This window comes from Tamandua tetradactyla, chromosome 12 (assembly GCF_023851605.1).
Source record: "Tamandua tetradactyla isolate mTamTet1 chromosome 12, mTamTet1.pri, whole genome shotgun sequence".
In the NCBI taxonomy this organism is placed as follows: Eukaryota; Metazoa; Chordata; class Mammalia; order Pilosa; family Myrmecophagidae; genus Tamandua; species Tamandua tetradactyla.
In genome coordinates this window covers 31,318,546-31,337,061 of record NC_135338.1, presented here as the reverse complement: position 1 = coordinate 31,337,061, position 18,516 = coordinate 31,318,546, and the positions used below count along the sequence as shown (strand labels likewise).

Sequence of the window (18,516 nt, the reverse complement as noted above, 5' to 3'; positions counted from 1 at the left end):
GGCTGACAACTTCCAGGGCTCAGAGAGTGTCAGAGAGAGGAGCTTTTGCTGAGAGGTGCCAGGAGGTGGCGACTGCAGGAGCACATGTTGATTGGGCACCTCCCTTGTGGCTACATCTATTGCTCATTTGGTCCTAACATAACACCAGGAAGGGGAAATGGGCTTCGTTCTCTCACAAGTGTTTGGTGCGAGGGTCCCCCAGCTATCAGGCAGTAGAGTTGAGCTGCCTTTTGCACTTTGTAGTTCTCTGCATTCCCTTGGACTGTTTCACCCATTCGGCCCCTTCCCACTATTACCATACTCCTTGGCTGTATGTACTTTGTCACCAGCCCAGTGGTGAGTTTCCTTTGAGAGTGTGGTTGTCTTTCTGTGTTTCAATTTAGAGGCCTCACCGTGCACCTGAGGTGGGAGGACACCTATTTGTGGTCCTGACCTCTGGGTGCTGGTACCCATCCTTGTGTTTCTCCCTACGGGTCCATAGCACAGTAGGCATAGTAGGCCTCTCAGTGGAGAGTAGGGACCAGAGGCAATGGTGGTGGTATGCTTTGCATGGATGGAGGAAGTGATGGGAGGGGGGTTGCATGGATAGAGGCAGTGGTGGGGGGAGTGTTTGCATGGATAGAGGTAACGATGCAGGGGGGGTGGAGAGGGAGGTTGCATGGATATCCTGGGATTCTTCATCAAGCAATAACCAGGCTGCGAGAGGCAACCTGGGGGATGGGTCCCCAATGCAGATCCCATTTAGTTGGCCCTTCAATAGTTGGTGAGTCAAATGCAGCCAAGAAAATGGCACCCCTGAGGAAGGAGCAGGATTCCTGGGCCTGCCACCAGCTCAGGAAATCAGGGCTTCCCCCGCCCCGCCCCCCCCCCCCCCCACTCTCCCCATACCAAATCCACTCATCTCATTCCCTGTGAAGTGAGAGAGAACAATATCTTCCCCTTTCCCCTCCCCATGAATCCATGGGGATAAATGAAATAATGATTCCTAAGCTCCTTGCTCCTTGGTGTAAGTTGATGTATAAAGCCACAGAAATATGATGAGCTTAACTCCTCAAAATAATAAGTACCCAGAAGAGAAAACTGCACATTTGTGTGTGTGTGTGTTTTAACAAAAACTAGAAGCAGGTAAAACAGCAGCAACAACAGAAACTCTTTAAATCCCGAGCATTCATGATCTAGCAGGGGGATTCTCTACCATTGTCTCAGGGCTTTTTCCCTCCCTTTGCACCGTAACTCTATCTCCAAGCCCTGCGTCAGAGGGAGCCCGTGATGGATGGACGGATGGATGCGCCCTGTCGGGGTGTTTCACCACAATTTCCCTTGGGGCAGTCTGTCTGTTGGCAGAGCACAGCCTCCCGAAAGATGGTATCTCTTGCAAACTCGACAGCTAACAGACAGCTCCTCTCTTTGTATATTTCCCCAAAGAAGAACTGTCTTAATCTGTTTTTTTTTTTCATGGCATATTTTATTATAATTCTTGCAGGTTCCCAAGCCTCCATCCTGAGCCAAAAACGAAGGAGCAGGAGTCAGAAGCTCCATGAGCCTGTGACATCCAAGGCGTTTGCATTTTTAAATGACCTGGGATTTAATTACTTGCTCTGCTCCCATGTTGCACTTTCAGGCTCATCTCGGTACATCTGTTAATGAGCTCAGTGGTTCCAACAACCCTGTGGAAGCTTTGCTTTTGGTGCATTGGGTGGCAGGCTTGGGGCACCTGTGTCAAAAAACCTGTGGCTTTGATCTCCTCCCCGGAGCATGACTGCCCTGTCCACAGCCTGGAAGAGAAATGATTGTTCTTCACTGGCATTTTTTTTTTTTGCTTTGCTTTTATTTGTATTTTTTTTTTAAAGACTTTATATGCTTCAATCCTTGTTTGTCTGAGGGTTTTTTTTTTTTTTTTTTTTGGAAACCGATGTGCTTCGGTTTGCACAGAAGCTGTCTCTGGTGTGATGGATCGTGCTGGAAGTCACCCAAGGAGTATCGCTGTTCCCAATTAGAAGTGGAGGCAGAGCTGCGTACAGGGGCCCAGGGAGGCGGCTGGCTTGGGTGACAGCTGCTGCAGCTCTGGAGAGAGTAACGATCCATGGGTTTATATCCATGTGTATAAAATCAGGCTAATTTAAAGATGAATTATGTGTGTTGGACCTTTTTTTTTAACGGTAAATGTTTGATGGTTCTCGCTGGTTCTGTGGTCCCCACATTTGTGTGAGATTCCACATGAGTGCACTTAAGGAATTACTAAATCCTATGTCCAGATGAGAAGTGTTAGAATGAAATGGAATCAATGAAGTTACTAAAGGTTCAATAGGGAACATTTTAGGATATAGGTTGTGTGGCCTAGTTACCTTCTTTTTTCCCTTCCCTTTACTCTGGGAACTCCTGGGTTAGGAGCCAGAAAATGCACCCTCTGCTGGTTAGCCAGCAGGGTACTGGTTACCCAGACGCTGACCTTGAAAGCCTTACCCACAGTGCTTTGAAGCCAGGGGTTTGCCAGTGGTCAGCTAGAATGCTGCCCTTGAAATGGGGCTTGGCAGGGTTTTAAGAAGACAGCATTAAGAACTATATTTAACTTCATTCCATTTTTTGGAGCAAAATAATATGAAATGCTACTTTTTTTATGTTATAAATCTGCACTGCCCAGCACGGTAGACACACAGTTGAAATGTGACTAGTGTGAATTGAGATTTGGTGTAAGTATAAAAGACACACCCGATTCTGAAGATGTAATATGAGTAAAAGTATGTAAAATATCGAATATTTTTTATATTGATTACATGCTGAAATGATAATGTTTTGGGTGTACTGTGTTAAAAAATGTATTATTAAAATCAGTTGCAAAAAAGTAAAAAAAAAATCAATTGCATCTTCGCACTATTTAAAACGCGGCAACTAGAAAGCTTGAAACTGTAACTATGGCATGCATTATATTTCTATTGCACGGTGGTGTTCTAACATTAAAATTAGAATTATTCAAGCTTTGATAAAATAGTACCTAGCATTTACAGAGCATTTACAATGTCCCAGGCTTTTTACATATATGGTCTAAATTAAGTCTTAAGTTTTGAATAGAAAACAACAACAGAAAAATTGATAATCTTCATTTCCACCCTGTTTCTTGCATTTGTTTTTCATGGATCTTTACAGGGTTTCCTTATGGCAGGGTATTATCTCATGTAACTCTCACACGAACACTATGAAAATGAAATTATGGTCATCCCCATTTCACGTTTTAGGAAACAGTCTTGGAGAAGTTAAGTAACTAGGCCCTGCTCCCCCAACTAATAAATGACAAAGCTAGGATCTGACTCCAGGGCTCTCTGAAGGCAGAAACGTCAAGATCCAATGACAGACTTTGGTAATTCAGGTAAGAATGATGGTCCCAAATTTCTCTGTGACCTGTGAAAGGCTCCATCTCTTTCCTTTTAAAATATATTTTTATTGAGCTATCTTTACACACATACAGTCCATACATGGTTTGCAATCAATGGCTCACAATATCATCACAGTTGTGTATTCATCACCATGATCATTTTTAGAACATTTGCATCACCCCAGAAAAAGAAATAAAAAAGAAAAAACTCATATATCCCATATCCCTTACCCCTCCCTGTCATTGACCACTAGTATTTCAATCTACCCATTTTCCGTCTTATCCCCTTCCCCCTTATTATTGATTTAATTTATCATTTCTTTACTCATCTGTCCATACCCTGGATAAAGGGAGCATCAGACACATGGCTTTCACAATCACATGGTCATATTGTAAAAGCTATATAGTTATAGTTTATACTAGTTATAGTATCAAGTGTCAAGGCTACTGGAACACAGCTCAACAGATTCAGGTACTTCCCTCCAGCCACTCCAATATACCATAAACTAAAAAAGGATATCTATATAATGTGTAAGGAAAACCTCCAGGGTAACCTCTTGACTCTGAAATCTCTCAGCCACTGAAACTTTGTCTCATTTCTCTCTTTTCCCTATTGGTTAAGAAGGCTTTCTCAGTCCCATGATGCTGGGTCCCAGCTCATCCCCAGGAGTCATGTCCCACGTAGGATGGGAGGGCAGTAAGTTCACCTGCTGAGTTGGTTTAGAGAGAGAGAGTCAACATCTGAAGGTTCTATTTATTTCTGTGTTGACTTTCCTGTTCCGTAAAATCCAGGGGTTGGACTCAGGATGCTATCTGGGGACCTTTCTAATCTTTGCATCTAGGAGAGTCCATTTTACTTTTTCAAGATTGCCCATATTTTTCCTCTTCATTCTTAAACTATGCCCCACCTGGTAAAGCTCAGTCAAAGAGGACCAAGAGTAGATTGAATTATGGAAACAAGGATGGAGGATATTTTCTCATGGAAGGAGGAGGCGGATCACAATTGATGGAAAATTCTATGTGGGGTCGAAAGAGGTATAGAAGGGTGAATGCCACACAGCCATGTTCTCACAGAGCAGAAGAGCTCAGCACCGTGGCACCAACCTGCCCTCTGCCTCAGCAAAGTCCTGCCTTTTATCTTGCAATGTGAAGACTGCAGGGAGAGTCTAGAAATGCAGTGAAAATGAAGGGAGGTTTGGAAAAACTCTTCTTATGGAAGCACCAAAAGAGAGGCAGGATGGAGTCTGTACAGCCTATAGATCAGGTGAACGGGTTCTGGAGGCAGGTTGGGGTCAAGTCCCAGCCTTGCCCCTTTCCAGCTGCTTAATAGTAAGCGAGTTCTAAGCCTGCCTAAGCGGCAGTGTCTTCATCTGTAAAATGGGATAACAGCTGTGCTGACCCCTCAGGTGGCTGTGGGGATTAGATGAAATAAGGTAACCAGGAAAGCTGCATTTTGTGTTTACTACATGCTGAAGGGTCTATGTGTATACAGAAGAACTAGGGCTCCATCACAGCTCAGCCTGGGCCTTGGAGCGACTAAGAAAAAGTCTGAGGCGTTGACGTTCTGGACTGCATCAGTGGGCTGGGGCCCAGCTGTGCCTGGCCAATGGGGGAGGGCACAACAGGAAGGTGGAGGACAGGAGAAGAGAGTGGTCGGGCTTAGTGGGCATTCTTGATGGTCCCCCTGCTGCTGGGCCACCAGTTGGGGACAGAGGTGGGGGCTCTTGTCATGATCATTGTGGTGTTCTGGAAAAGACCTATTAGCTGCATTCTGGTCCTGCTCTCTTATTCACTAGCTCTGTGGCCTTTGGTGAAGATAATCAACTTCTCTGAGCTTTGGGTGACTCATTTATAAATGACACTTTTAAATTAGATGATCTGTGCAGCCCTTTTCAGCTCCAAAATACTGTGCACTTTTCTGAAAGGATTTATTTAGTTTTGAGAAGACTAAGGGGGATTCTACAGCATGAACTACAAATATATATATATTATATATATATATTATATATATATATAGTTATATATATTATATATTATATATATAATATATATTATTATATATTATATATAATATATATATATGATTATTTGAAGTATGAGGAGTGGTGACCAGCTGCTCTCTTTTGACTGAGGACAGAAATGAGGCAACACAACTTTAATTGTTTTAGATTCGACATTTGGAAGACTTTTCAGACTTGTGAGAAAGAGTAATATGTCATCAGAACAGACTGTAGAGCTGCATGCTCTGAACTCAAGAGAACAGACAGTTCGCTGTTTTCCTGACACTCAAGTTAAATGTTACTTCATCCCACAGGTCTCCCCGACCCCGGCCCTGCAGTCTCAGGCAGACACCCACCCAATTATTCTTTCACGTTTTACTCTGCTGTGTTTCCTCCATAGCACTCATGACAATTTGTAATTGCATTTTTACATTTTGTAATTAGAGTTTAATGCCCGTCTCTTTAGATTGTAAATGGCCTAAAGGCAGGGGCCATTCATTTGGTTCACCTGTGTACCTAGTCCCGGGCCTGCGATTGCCACCTGACAGGTGCTCAGGATACATTTGCTGAAGTAGATGGATGAGTTTTGGGGGTGGTTGATTTAGTAGTAGTGCTTCTTGAAGGGGGTGGATCTCTGCTCCTGTTTGATTGATTGATTGAATGAGAAAAAGCCCAAGCATCTTGTCCCTCAAGGGACTTTGCGTACTGTTTCTCTCTCCACCTGCTTTTTTCTGGGGGCTGTCCACCCGTGGGCATGCATTTCTTCAGTTTTAATGGGAATTAAATGCTGGTCAGCCCAGCTCTGTTTCAGGATTGGGGGTGGGGAGAGGAGATCAAAGGCGTAGGTACCCTCCCATGGGAGTCAGAATAAACTGGGCTTTGTTGGGCTGGTTATTTTCCATTTGCTCCTCCAAATCCACTCTCTGTCCTCTACGCGGTTTGGTGTCCCCGGGCGCTGACGTCCGGGACTCTCTCCGGCTGTGCTTGGGCAGTAGGAAGGCACAGAAGGAAGGTGGAGCATGGGAGGGGAGAGTGATCGGGCTTGGTGGGCGTCCTTGGTGGTGCCCTTGCTGCTGGGCCACCAGCTGGGGACAGTGGGGGGGGGTCCTCTACCGGAGGCGGGAGCTCCTGCACGGGTCCCCTGCCGCGAGGTACCCCCATCCCCCCCACCCCGGTTCTTGCAAACGCTCTCCCTGTTGGGGTGTAGTGATCCCCTCTGTTACCCTCAAAGGGCTTCCCCATCCCTTCTTGGTGCCCTTAATCCCACTTCCCTCAACCCCCCACCAGTAGACCTGGGTCACGAGCTTTCCCCTGATTTTCAAGGGACTGCTGCGTCACAGCCCCGCGCCCCTCTTACCTATAACGTGGTAGGGGCGCCTCACCACACATTTAATTGCCTGTGGGAAGAGAGCGAAGGGTGGGGGGCGCTGAGATACAGGATCACAGGAGAGGTTGGAGAACTGTGCACAGTAAATCAAAATATAATTTCGTATAGCTGCGGCTTCTGTTTTTTAATAATGGATATTTTTAAAAGGCTCTCCTTCGGGTTAGGAGTTTGGGGGACACTTGGAGAAAGGGGTTCAGCTGCTCTCTGGTCTCTCTCACGGGCAGAGCTGGCTCTGGCCGCCAGTGCTCAGCTGGCCCCATGACCCCAAGGTCCGGGCAGCCGCGTGAGCTCCTCGCGTCTCAGAACCGAAGCCCGGGGTGCGCAGGCTCCGCGGCAGCCGCTCTCTGCTCCCCCCCCCCCCGGGCCTGCGGGGCGTGAGTGCTCAGCCCCGCTCAGCCCTCGGCCTCGCCGGCCTCCGGCTCCCCAGCGAGTTGATTAGAACAGGCTCTCTGAGGCGGAAATAGCTTTTCACAGAGCAGACCTGAGCCGGGCAGCCAGCATCGCCTGGGGGAGGCCGTGGAGTTGGCGAGAAGACTTGAGATAGAGGAGAAAAGTAATAATTGAGGCCACCGCTGGTTACTGCTTTAGAGTTCTCACAGTTCTTCTACAGTAATGGAACACATTGCAGCCCCTCCCCTCCCCTCCCCCGCTCCTCACCAGGGTGACTCTGTGAGGCCAGGCATTGTTTCCTGAAACCTTGGGTGTCCCGTCCCATACCACGCGGCCAGAGAATGGCAAAAGCAAGGCTGAGCTCTCCGGGCCAGTGGGTGCCCATTCTGTTGTCTCAGCTGTCCCTCAGGGTGCAGGCAGATTGGGACTCTGTCTCCAGGATTGGGAAGTGGCGTACTAGAAGCTGGTTCTGACTCGCTGTTCCTATTCCAGCAGGAGGAGAGACAGCAGGCCATCTCTACTCCTGCCCAGGTCCCTTCTGCTTTTAGTGGCCCTGACCGGACCTCTCTGTCCTCGTTTTTCAGAAGTAGAGCTGCCCCTGAAGAAGGATGGCTTCACCTCAGAAAGCACCACCCTGGAAGCCTTGCTCCGCGGGGAGGGGGTTGAGAAGAAGGTGGACGCCAGGGAGGAGGAAAGCATCCAGGAGATACAGGTATTTTTGTGCCCGTTGTAGGGGCATCCACCCAGCATCACCATTTTGTTTCTAAAACTTCAGCACCAGCTTCGGGTTCTCTTCTCTAGGTCCAGGGCTGCGTCTCACACTGCCCCGTGACACCACTGCCGGGCAGCTCATAAAGTGTTTTCAATTTAACATGGCTCCTAGAAGAGCTCATCTTTCCCCTCATATCAGTTCCCCTCAAATGAGTTCCCTATTTATCCATTCAAAATGCATTTCTTGAGCCAACTGTGTACCAGGCATCCTGCTAGGTTCTAGGGATACAATAGTGAACAAAACACACCTGGTCCTTGCCAGGCAACCATCCAGGTGGAACAAACAGTCTACTGTCTGGGCTTGAAACCTCAGGGTTGTCCACTCCAGCTAGTCCCACGTTAGTGTTGGCCTTATCCCTGCCCCTCCTTTCTTATACCCCACCCTCTGCTCTAGTTCAGCAGACCTCTCAGTCCTTTTGCATCACCGCCTCCTCATCCTTCAAGGCCAGTTTTGAAGTCAGCCTCCAGGCAGGTTGTCCTCCTGCCCCAGTGTGTCCACCTCTCTGTTCCCAACACTATTAATGCTGGATTAAATTCATGCCCTTACCAGTTCTTTTCATTATACCTTGGATCCCCATTTCTAATACAAATGCTTGGCACAGAGCATTGTATTAATAGTAATTAATACTAATGTTAAATAATAATAAGTATTAATTAATGTCAAGTAATGCTAATAGTAATACATTTTAAAATTTCCTAGTAAGTATCACCTGTCTGGGCCTGGGGACCATGCTATTGCGTTCACTGTGGTATCCTCAGGGCCTTGCATGTGCCCAGCAGACTTGGGTCTCAATGAAGATGTTGAATAAATCCAGGAATCTCCTCTCTTCTTCTGCCATCATACTGTTAAGAAGAATTGCCGAGCCTCTTGCTTTCAGTTGCCATAGCATGACTTCCATTTGTTCCCTCAGCTTCGACTCCTTTCTGTCTCTCACACCCAATACCCAGTTCATCAGGAATCCTGTTGACTTCACCTTCAAAGTAACTCCAGAAGCTCAGCTCTTCTCACCATGCCCCCTTGCTCCAAGCCAGTCCAAGCACTTGTCTGAATTGTGGCCATTGCCTTCTAAATGGTCTCTTGCCAACACCTGAGAGTGAACCTTTTAAAATTTAAGTCAGATCCTGTCACTTCTGTGCTCAAAATCCTGCAGTGGCTTCTGTTTACTCTGAGTAGAAGACAAAGGCCACCTTGCCTCTCTCTGACTTGATTCTTTCCTTGCTCACTCAGTTCCAGGCACATGGATCTCTTTTTGTTACTCCTAGAACAGACCTAGCACACTTCTGCCTTAGGGCTGCTTCTCTGGCTGTTTCCTGTGCATGGGAAGTTCCTTCCCCAGATATCTAGTTGCCTTTCCCCTTTGTTCCTTCAGTCTTTGCACCTAGCTCTCTTTCTCTCTGACCTCCATGTGTAGTACCACAACCTGTGCCCCTCTCACCCCCCAGCAATCCTGATTCCCTTATACTGCCTGCTGGCTTCTCTATTTCTATACCTTATCACCTCTGATATACTTTATAATTTACTTATTTATTTTTATTTATTGCCTGGGGCATGAGCCTTTGTCCATTTTGCTCACTTATGTAACTCAAGCATCCCACACAGTGCCTGGCACATGGTAGGCACACAATAAATATTTGTTGAATAAATATGTGAACGGGTAGATTCCTACAAGTTGCCCCATCCCCCCTCCTTCCTCTCTCCAACAGATCCTGTGTTGCTAGCTGACCTTTCATCCTGAAGCAGAGCTCTGCTTGGGCCACTCCCTTGCTAAAACTGGGTGTGGCCTTCTTGGGCCTACATTTTCTGCTCCTCATGTACTTTTCAGGCTTACTTTCCACTCCTTCTTTACTCCTTCATTCTTCAGCCAACTGGACTGAACACGCAGCCTTCTTCCCTCCAGGTCCCTGGTCATGCTGCATTCTTAACTGGCATGCCTTTTCTTCAATCCATCTGTACTATCTTTTAGACTCAACCCAGTGCCGCCTTCCCCTTGGAGTCTTTCTTGATCCCCAAAGCAGCTAGAGGGATATTTTCTTGCCTCCGACGCTTAGGACATCCAGAACATTCTTCCCGTAGTTTTCTTTCTTTTGTTTCTGTTCATTCCTTACCCCCTATTTTTGGACTTAAACCTATTAGAGTATATTTTGCTCAGTTGGTATATTTGATGCTCTAGTGACAGGTAGCCCTTTCCCTTCAGAACTGGTGGTGGGTTTGAGTTCTCGTACAGCACTGGACTAGTTTATGGTTCGCCATCATTATCATCATCTCCACCACCATTGCCATCATTTCTGATGGCTATGTACAGAATGTGGGGAAACCATCTACTGCGCTAGCAGCTGAATCTAGGACCATGAGCCAAATGAGTTTGTGTTGTTTTTACTGGCTTTATATTAGTAAAATAAAGTACATGTATAGCAAATGGACTGTATTTGTTCATTCATTCATTTACTTATTCAACCAAAGTGCTTCCCCTGAGCCAGCACTGTATTAGGTACTGGGAAAACAGGAAGACTAACAGAGACCTGTCTTTTCCATCCAAGGAACTTATAGTCTAATGTGCCATGCAGACAGAAAGCCAGTAAATGAACAAATAAAATAAATTGCAAAGCAGGATAAATGCCATGAACAGAATACAGTGTGAAGATACAGTGTAGGAGGAGGGGCAAATTTTAGGTAGTTTTCTAAAAGAGACAAGGGATTTAACCACAGTCCTTTGGGATGAGAAGGAGCCAGCACAGTGAGACTCACAGGGATGAGCTCTCTGGGCAGAGAAGCTGCACTTCAAGGCCTGAGATAGGTTAGCATTCGTTTTGTCAAAAGAACGGATGAGAGGGTCTGTCTGTGTTGCTGGAGCAGAGGACCAGGGGGAGAATAACCCAGGATGGACTTGGAGGTACGGGCAGGGGCCAGAGCAAGCGGATCTCCCAGGCCATGGAACAGGCTTTTAATTTGATGAGAAATGAAACAGGAAGCCTTTGGAGGATTTTAATCAGGGTGGTGAATTTGTGGTCTGCTGCATGGAGAGGAGATTGGATGTGGGGCTAAGGGTGGAAGGAGGGAAAAAAGTTAAGAGTTTTTTGCAGTATTCCAGGCTAGAGATAATGGAGTCTTTAAAAATGAATTTATTAAAAAAAATTTTTTTTAATGCAACCACGAAACATTGCTATCGTCATTATTATAAAGACTATATGGAGTAACAGGAGGAAAGGTTCTTTAATGTGTATTTATTTTCCAGATATTGTCCTTAGACAGGGAATGCAGTTGTGTCTATAGTTGCACCACCCCTGCCCTTCACTCCAAATACAAGACTCCCTCTCTTCTTCCTGAGACCTGAATACCGTTTGTTCCTTAGCAACTCCTGGCTCCTTCTGAATTTTATTAGAGAGGCTTCTGATATCAGGGCCACAGTATAGGAAATGCAGACCCGTGGGGCAGATGCTGTCATGTCTGAGGCCCAAGGTACAATAGAGGTTCTAGAGACACAGGGTAGCTGATGGAAAGAGGAAAGGATGGAAATTTTAGGAGAAGTCAGTTCACAGGTGGACACTTGAGACTATGTAGCACTTCAGGGTTCTAGCTCAGCTTTCAGTTTTACAACCCAGAATATATCTTGGGGGTAAAATGAGAGCAGAGTCAGCAGAACTGTGCTGAGATGCCAGAGGCAATGACCTTTAAAGTTAAGGCACTTGATGAAATGACTCCAAACCCAGAAAGTTTACCAGATGGCTCTACAAACACCAACAATTGTCATGATAACACCTCACATTTGTACTACATCTTTTCATTGAAGACCGCAGAGCGTTTGACCCATCATTATCTTTCTTTTTTTTTATAGGCCTGTGAAATATGCTTTATTATTATTTTAAATTAGAGAGGTAGGTTTACAGAAAAATCATATAAAAAATACAGCATTGCCATATATCCCCCTTTTGTTGACACTTTGCATTAGCGTAGTACCTTTGTTACAACTAATGAAAGAATATTGAAGTGGTATTTATTACCTGTTGTCCATAGTTTACATTAGGTATATTTTTCCCATATACCACCCTATTGTTTATACCGTGTATTAGTGTCCTACATTTGTTATAATCCACGAAAGAACATTCTTATACTTGTACTATTAACTCTAGTCCGTTGTCTACAATAGGATTCACTATGTGATACAGTTCTATGTTTTATCTTTAATTTTTACTCTGGGAACATGTACACCCTAAAATTTCCCCTTTAAACCCCATTCATATACATACTACAGCACTGTTAATTGTACTCACAACATCGTTATCTTCGTTGACTTTCACTAGAGTTCCCACCTGAGTTCAGGAAGCCAAGATGCAGAGAGGATGGTGGTTTGCTCTGGACCCAGGCCAGAGTTTCCTAGCTATGGCCTGGAGGTTGTGTCTGGCAGACAGTGCCCTTTCCCTGTTAGATGGCTAAGGCTGGTGCAGAGAGCCATAGGTGTGGTCAGCTGGGGGCTTCCCAAAGAAACCTAGTAGAGAAACAGAGGAAAAGTCATTTGAGCTGTTTTGAGTTCTTTGGAAGGAACTTGGTTATTAACATTATCTTGGCCCTGGGGTTGGGGCAGAATACTTGGGCAAGGGAGCACTGATTGACTTTTGGGCTTCTGACTTTGAGGACAGGCCAAAGGCACTGTGGGGCAGCCCCCCGCCCCCCAAAAGTGATGGTGATACCAGACATTAGTGTAGCGTGTGCTTCTTTCTAAGCGTTATAGCTTGTGTGGTTTTTATGCCATCACCACATGAGTGGATGAATGTTGTTATCCTGTGTAATTTGGCACCTGCCCATCTTTCTAGCATCAACTTAGACCACTGTCTCTCTGGGCCATTGAGCTCTGGTCACAGTGACCTCTTTCTGCTCCCGGGGCAAGTCGTGCTCTTCTCTCATCCTAGGGGATTTTGCTCATGCTGGTCTCTTTGCCTCGGGCACTTTCTCTCCCCTTCTCTCCATTGTCCCCATTTACAAGGTGTTCTAGTTTGCTATCTACCAGAATGTAATATACCAGGAACGGAATGGCTTTTAAAAGGGGAATTTAATAAGCTGCTAGTTAAAGTTCTAAGGCTGAGAAAATGTCCCAATTAAAACAAGTCTATAGAAATGTCCAGTCAAAGGCATCCAGGGAAAGATACCTTGGTTCAAGAAGGCCGATGACATTCAGGGTTTCTCTCTCATCTGAGAAGGCACATGGTGAACACAGAGTTTCTCTCTCAGCTGGAAGGGCCCATCTACTAGCTTTCTCTCCTGGCTTCCTGTTTCATGAAACTCCCTGGAGGTGTTTTCCTTCTTCATCTCCAAAGGTTGCTAGCTGGTTCACTCTGCTTCTCATGGCTATGTCATTCTTCTCTGCTCTTTCTGAATCTCACTTGTTTTCTTTTGTAGGTGTTCTAGTTTGCTAGCTGCCAGAATGCAATGTACCAGAAACAGAATGGCTTTTAAAAAGGGGAGTTTAGTAAGTTGCTAGTTTAAAGTTCTAAGGCTGAGAAAATGTCCCAATTAAAACAAGTCTATAGAAATGTCCAATCTAAGGCATCCAGGGAAAGATAACTTGGTTCAAGAAGGCCAGTAAATTTCAGGGTTTCTCTTTTGAGTGGAAGGCCACATGGCAAGCACAGTCAGAGTTTCACTCTCATCTAGAAGGAGACATGGAGAACATAGCATCATCTGCTAGCTTCTTCTCTCCTGGCTTTCAGTTTCATGAAGCTCCCGGGAGGTGCTTTCCTTCTTCATCTCCAAAGGTCGCTGGCTCGTGGACTCTCTGCTTTGTGGTGCTGCAGCATTCTTTGCTCTCTCTGAATCTCTTTCATTCTCCAAAATGTTTCCTCTTTTATAGGACTCCAGAAACTTACCAAGACCCACCCAAATGGGTGGAGACATGTCGTCACCTAATCCAGTTTAACAGCCACTCTTGATTTAATCACATCTCCAGGGAGATGATCTGATTACAGTTTCAAACATACAGTATTGAATAGGGATTATCCTGCCTTTATGAAATGGAATTTAGATTAAATTATGGCTTTTCTACATCCTTTCAAACCAGCACAATAGGATTCCAATAAACTAATCAAGACTCGCCCAAATGGGTGGACACACATCTCCACGTAATCCATTTTAACAACCACTCTTGATCACTCAAGATCACATCAAGATCACATCAAGATGTTGACTCCCTAAGTCACATTTCCAGGGAGATGATCAAATTACAGTTTCAAACATATAGTACTAGATAGGGATTAGAAGAAATGGTTGCCTTTACAAAATGGGATTAGGATTAAAACATGGCTTTTCTAGGGTACATACATCCTTTCAAACCAGCACACAAGTCTACACTTGTTCCTCCTTCAGAGTTCAACTTTCTGAGGTTACTTCCTCAGGTAATTCTTAACTGACTCACAGATTAGGTAAAGTTCCCTTCTCACACTCTCTTATGGCACCATGAACTTGCCTTTCACTGCTTTTGTAATAGTTGTAATTCTATGTCTGTGCATGTTGTTTAAGTCTGTGTTCTCCTCACTAGACTGTAAAGTCCATTTGGGGTCAGGTCTGTAGCCATTGTGCAGCCTGTCATGTATTCAGCACTAGATAGATGTTTGTTGATTGAATGAATGAATCCCTATTTTCTAATTGAGGAAACAGTTGTGAAGAGAGGATGACTTATCCAAGGTCAAACAGTCAGCCAGGTTAAAAACCAGTGAACTCCATTTCCCTTCCCACTTATTTAGTCCCACCATGGGATGCTGGATCCTCTGCCATAATCTTTTTTTTTTTTTTTCCAGAAATGAGATGGGAAGATTTTTATTTATTTATTTATTTTTAATTTTTAATTAATTAAAAAAAATTACAAGAAAGAAACACAAACATTCCCAACACATACACTCAGCAATTCACAATATCATCAGATAGTTGCATATTCATCATCATGATCATTTCCCAGAACATTTGCATCAATTCAGAAAGAGAAATAAAAAGACAATAGAAAAATAAAAAAACAGAAACAAATTTTTACCTTACCCCTCCCTTTCATTGATCACTACCATTTCAAACTAAATTTATTTTAATTTTGTTCCCCTTATTATTTATTTTTATTCCATGTGTTCTGCTCATCTGTTGACAAGGTAGATAAAAGGAGCACAAGGTTTTCAGAATCACACAGTCACATTGTGAAAGCTGTTATCATTATTTAATCATCATCAGGAAACATGGCTACTGGAACACAGCTCTACATTTTCAGGCAGTTCCCTCTAGCCTCTCCATTACATCTTGGATAACAAGGTGATATCTCCTTAATGCGTAAGAATAACCTCCAGGATAACCTCTCAACTCTGTTTGGAATCTCTCAGCCATTGACATTGTGTCTCATTTCACTCTTCCCTCTTTTGGTCAAGAAGGTTTTCTCAATTCCTTGATGCTGGGTCTCAGCTCATTCTGGGATTTCTGTCCCATGTTGCCAGGAAGGTCCACACCCCTGGGAGTCATGTCCCACGTAGACAGGGGGAGGGTGGTGAGATTACTTGTGTTGGCTGGAGAGAGAGGCCACATCTGAGCAACAAAAGAGGTTCTTTTGGGGGTGACCCTTAGGCATAATTTTAAGTAGGCTTGACCTATCCCCTGTGGGGTTAAGTTTCATATGAACAAACCCCAAGACTGGGGGCTCAGCCTATAGCTTTGGTTGTCCACACTGCTTATGAGAATATCAAGAATTCGACTTGGGAAAGTTGAGTTTTCCCCTGTTCTCACCATTCCCAGAAGGGGACTTTGCAAATACCTTTCCACTCACTGATCAAATCACTCGGGGATTCATCAGGTCTGCCATAATCTTTTATTCCTCGGTTACATCTAGAGATTCACATCCAGAGATTCACATCCTACTTCTTCCCCTACCCTGCCCACAAAAGGAGGAACGTGCTCAGGCCCCCACTTGAAGAGTATGACATAAATACACCTTGCAATTGTTCCAGGGCTGAGAAATGAGCCAAAAACTCTGAACTGGTGAATCCAGATCTTGTTGTGGTTATGGATTCTCTGTATGCTCTTGAGCAGATATGGCTATTCTCAGCCTCAGTTTACTTACCTGTAAAATGGAAATTGGATTCTGTACTGCAGTGTGAGTTAGGGCTGCTGGAGGGCAGTCATTGCATTCATGATCTTTAAGCTTCATTGCAAATTCTGTGTTGTAACGAATTTTAAACACTACAAAACCTCATGTTCTTTAAAAATAACAATGGATAATACATTAATATCAAATTCTGTTCCCATGAACAGGAAGTTACTTGTTTTATCAAACAGGGCAGGATTCTAAAATGGCAAGGAAAGCATATTTTCAAATAAAAAGGAAATATTATATTAAATAAGTTTTGACAACACATCTTGATCCCATACAAGAAAACACTCCTACAAGAGTATTCTCTTTTGAGAAAGCTCCTCTTGGGCAAGTAGTTGAAAGAGGTCAATGTTTGGGAAGGACTTGCCCGGAAGGGGGCCCAGGGGTCTGAAAAAGGGTTGGAAGCACTAAGAGAGCAACCAGCCTCCTGGGCCCAAACCCCAAAACACAGCTTTTCACGCAGTCACAGAATCTTTACATTGTTAAAGCACAACAACAACGCAAAACATCCCAAGCTGACTCAGTCATGGTTTTCTCCTTTGCATTTTGTTCTCAAACCTTCGCTTTATTTTCTTGTCATTTCAGAGGGTTTTGGAAAACGATGAAAATGTAGAAGAAGGGAACGAAGAAGAGGATTTAGAAGAAGATATCCCCAAGAGGAAGAATAGGACCAGAGGACGGGTGAGTTGGGGACACCACGAGGGAGGAAAGCATCAGGGAGGCTGAGGCCAGGCCAATGATTGATTACCAGGTTCAGAGTTTCTCTGCAACTCAATAGAGATCACACTCACGGTCCTCAAGAATATTCAGAGAGGAAAATTCCAGAACAGCGTTAGTCCCAGGTCATACCCTGAAAGAGTTTAGAGCTGGCAAGAGGGAGAAGATGAGGCTGAAGGTTTGTTTAAGGGATGCTGAGGGTCAGGGAAGGGTTGAGGGGTGAGGTCAGGCAAGGGTAGAAGATGAGGAGGGTGTGTCTATAGTACCCATTTCTTGGTCACAAAACAAGGTGGAAAGTTTCCTGCCCTGTAGTCCCTGTGGCTGCACCAGAATGACATGTCAGGAGCCCTGCTCTGGGTGCCCTTACCTGGATGGAAGGTAGGGGCATGCTGGGAAAGCCTGGGTATCACAGCTGATGCTTCCCATGTGGATTTGGCATGGGTATTGGAAGCTGGTATTCTGCGAATGTGGTAAGGAAAAGTCAGGAGCCTGGGGAACTGTGGAAGGAGTGAAAATGCAAGTGAGGTCCCTGAGGGGAGGGAGCGCAGCCTGTGGGGTGCTTTTGTGTTTTCAGGTTGGTTCTCCAAAGCCTTCGTGTTTCCACCAGGCCTGGAAAACAATATTAAAAGCAAGTTCCCCAGGTGACTGGTACTGGTTACCCAGTGCTGCCCAGTGAGCTAAGATGCTTTCTCCTGTTGCCAGGAGCTGGATTTGTTTTCCAGACAGGGCAGCACTCTGTTGGTGTACCCCTTATAGAGTCATTACCCAGCTTTTCAATTTTACCAATATTTTGACTGTTTTGCTTCATCTATTCCTTTCTCCCATTTTTTGGTTGGTTTCTATGTTTGTCTTTGCTCAAATATTTGAATGGAAGTCCTAGACATTTTTCATTTAACCTGCACATACTTCCATGTGTATTGCTAATGTATTATTATCACATCCAACAGATGTAATGATTCTGATATCCACTGTCTGATCTCTGATAACTTTTCTCAAAAATGTCTTTTACATTTGGCTTGTTTGAAGCTTAAGTCTCTTTTATTCCATAACATACATCCTCCCTCACTACACCCAATCATACACATGTTTTTTTTCCCTCCACACCATGTGTTAAGCAACTTGAGATTTTTGTCTAGATTTGGTGGAGTAGGTACTTTTAGTGTTGTTTAATTAGTGTTCCTCTATCCCTTTATTTCCTGAAAACTGGCAGTTAGAGGCTTGATTAGATTCAGGTGACATGCAGTGGTGTGTGTGTTGATTAGATTCAGGTGACATGCAATGGTGTGTGTGTGTGTGTGTGTGTGTGTGTGTGTGTGTGTATCTAAATGTTTTGGGGAAGGGCTGAGAATCTTTCTTAGGCGATCATGTATACTTCTTCTTGCATCAGAAAGTCTATTCTGTCTAGTCGTTTCACTTTTAGTGGTGTAGAAATTGATGAATGGATTTGGGTGTTTTGTGCGCCTGATCCCTCCCATCAGCTTTTCACCAGATGGTTTTAACAGTCACTGATGAACTTGCCTAGACCCATTCCTCCATTGGGGTTACAGAATAATGAATATCTAATCCTACCTAAAGTTGACTGTAGAACTTGGAATTTCTAGACCTTTTGTGATCTGCAAAAGCTGTGTCCCCCCAACCTGCTTCTTTCCCTTTCCCCACCTCAAACCATACTTGCTAAAGTAGATTGTAGAAAATGGTCCTCTTTCTAGCTTTTTCATTCTCGCCCTAAATCTAGAAGTTTGAACTTGCTGGGGATCTTCTGTGTAAAAA

At 44.5% G+C, this 18,516-nt stretch overlaps 1 protein-coding gene across 7 annotated transcripts in view; it reads left to right on the top strand.

Annotated features, from left to right (window-relative positions):
• DPF3 (double PHD fingers 3) overlaps positions 1-18,516 on the top strand; it is a 345,195-nt gene that overhangs the window by 219,498 nt on the left and 107,181 nt on the right. For all 7 annotated transcript variants that reach the window (XR_013160349.1, XR_013160350.1, XM_077122963.1 and 4 more), the window contains 2 exons: positions 7,732-7,859; positions 16,615-16,710. Coding sequence is in view for 5 of the 7 variants with exons in the window: in XM_077122963.1 (XP_076979078.1) it covers positions 7,732-7,859; positions 16,615-16,710 (224 nt within the window). In the remaining 2 variants the exon portion in view is untranslated. The remainder of the gene's footprint in view (positions 1-7,731; positions 7,860-16,614; positions 16,711-18,516) is intronic.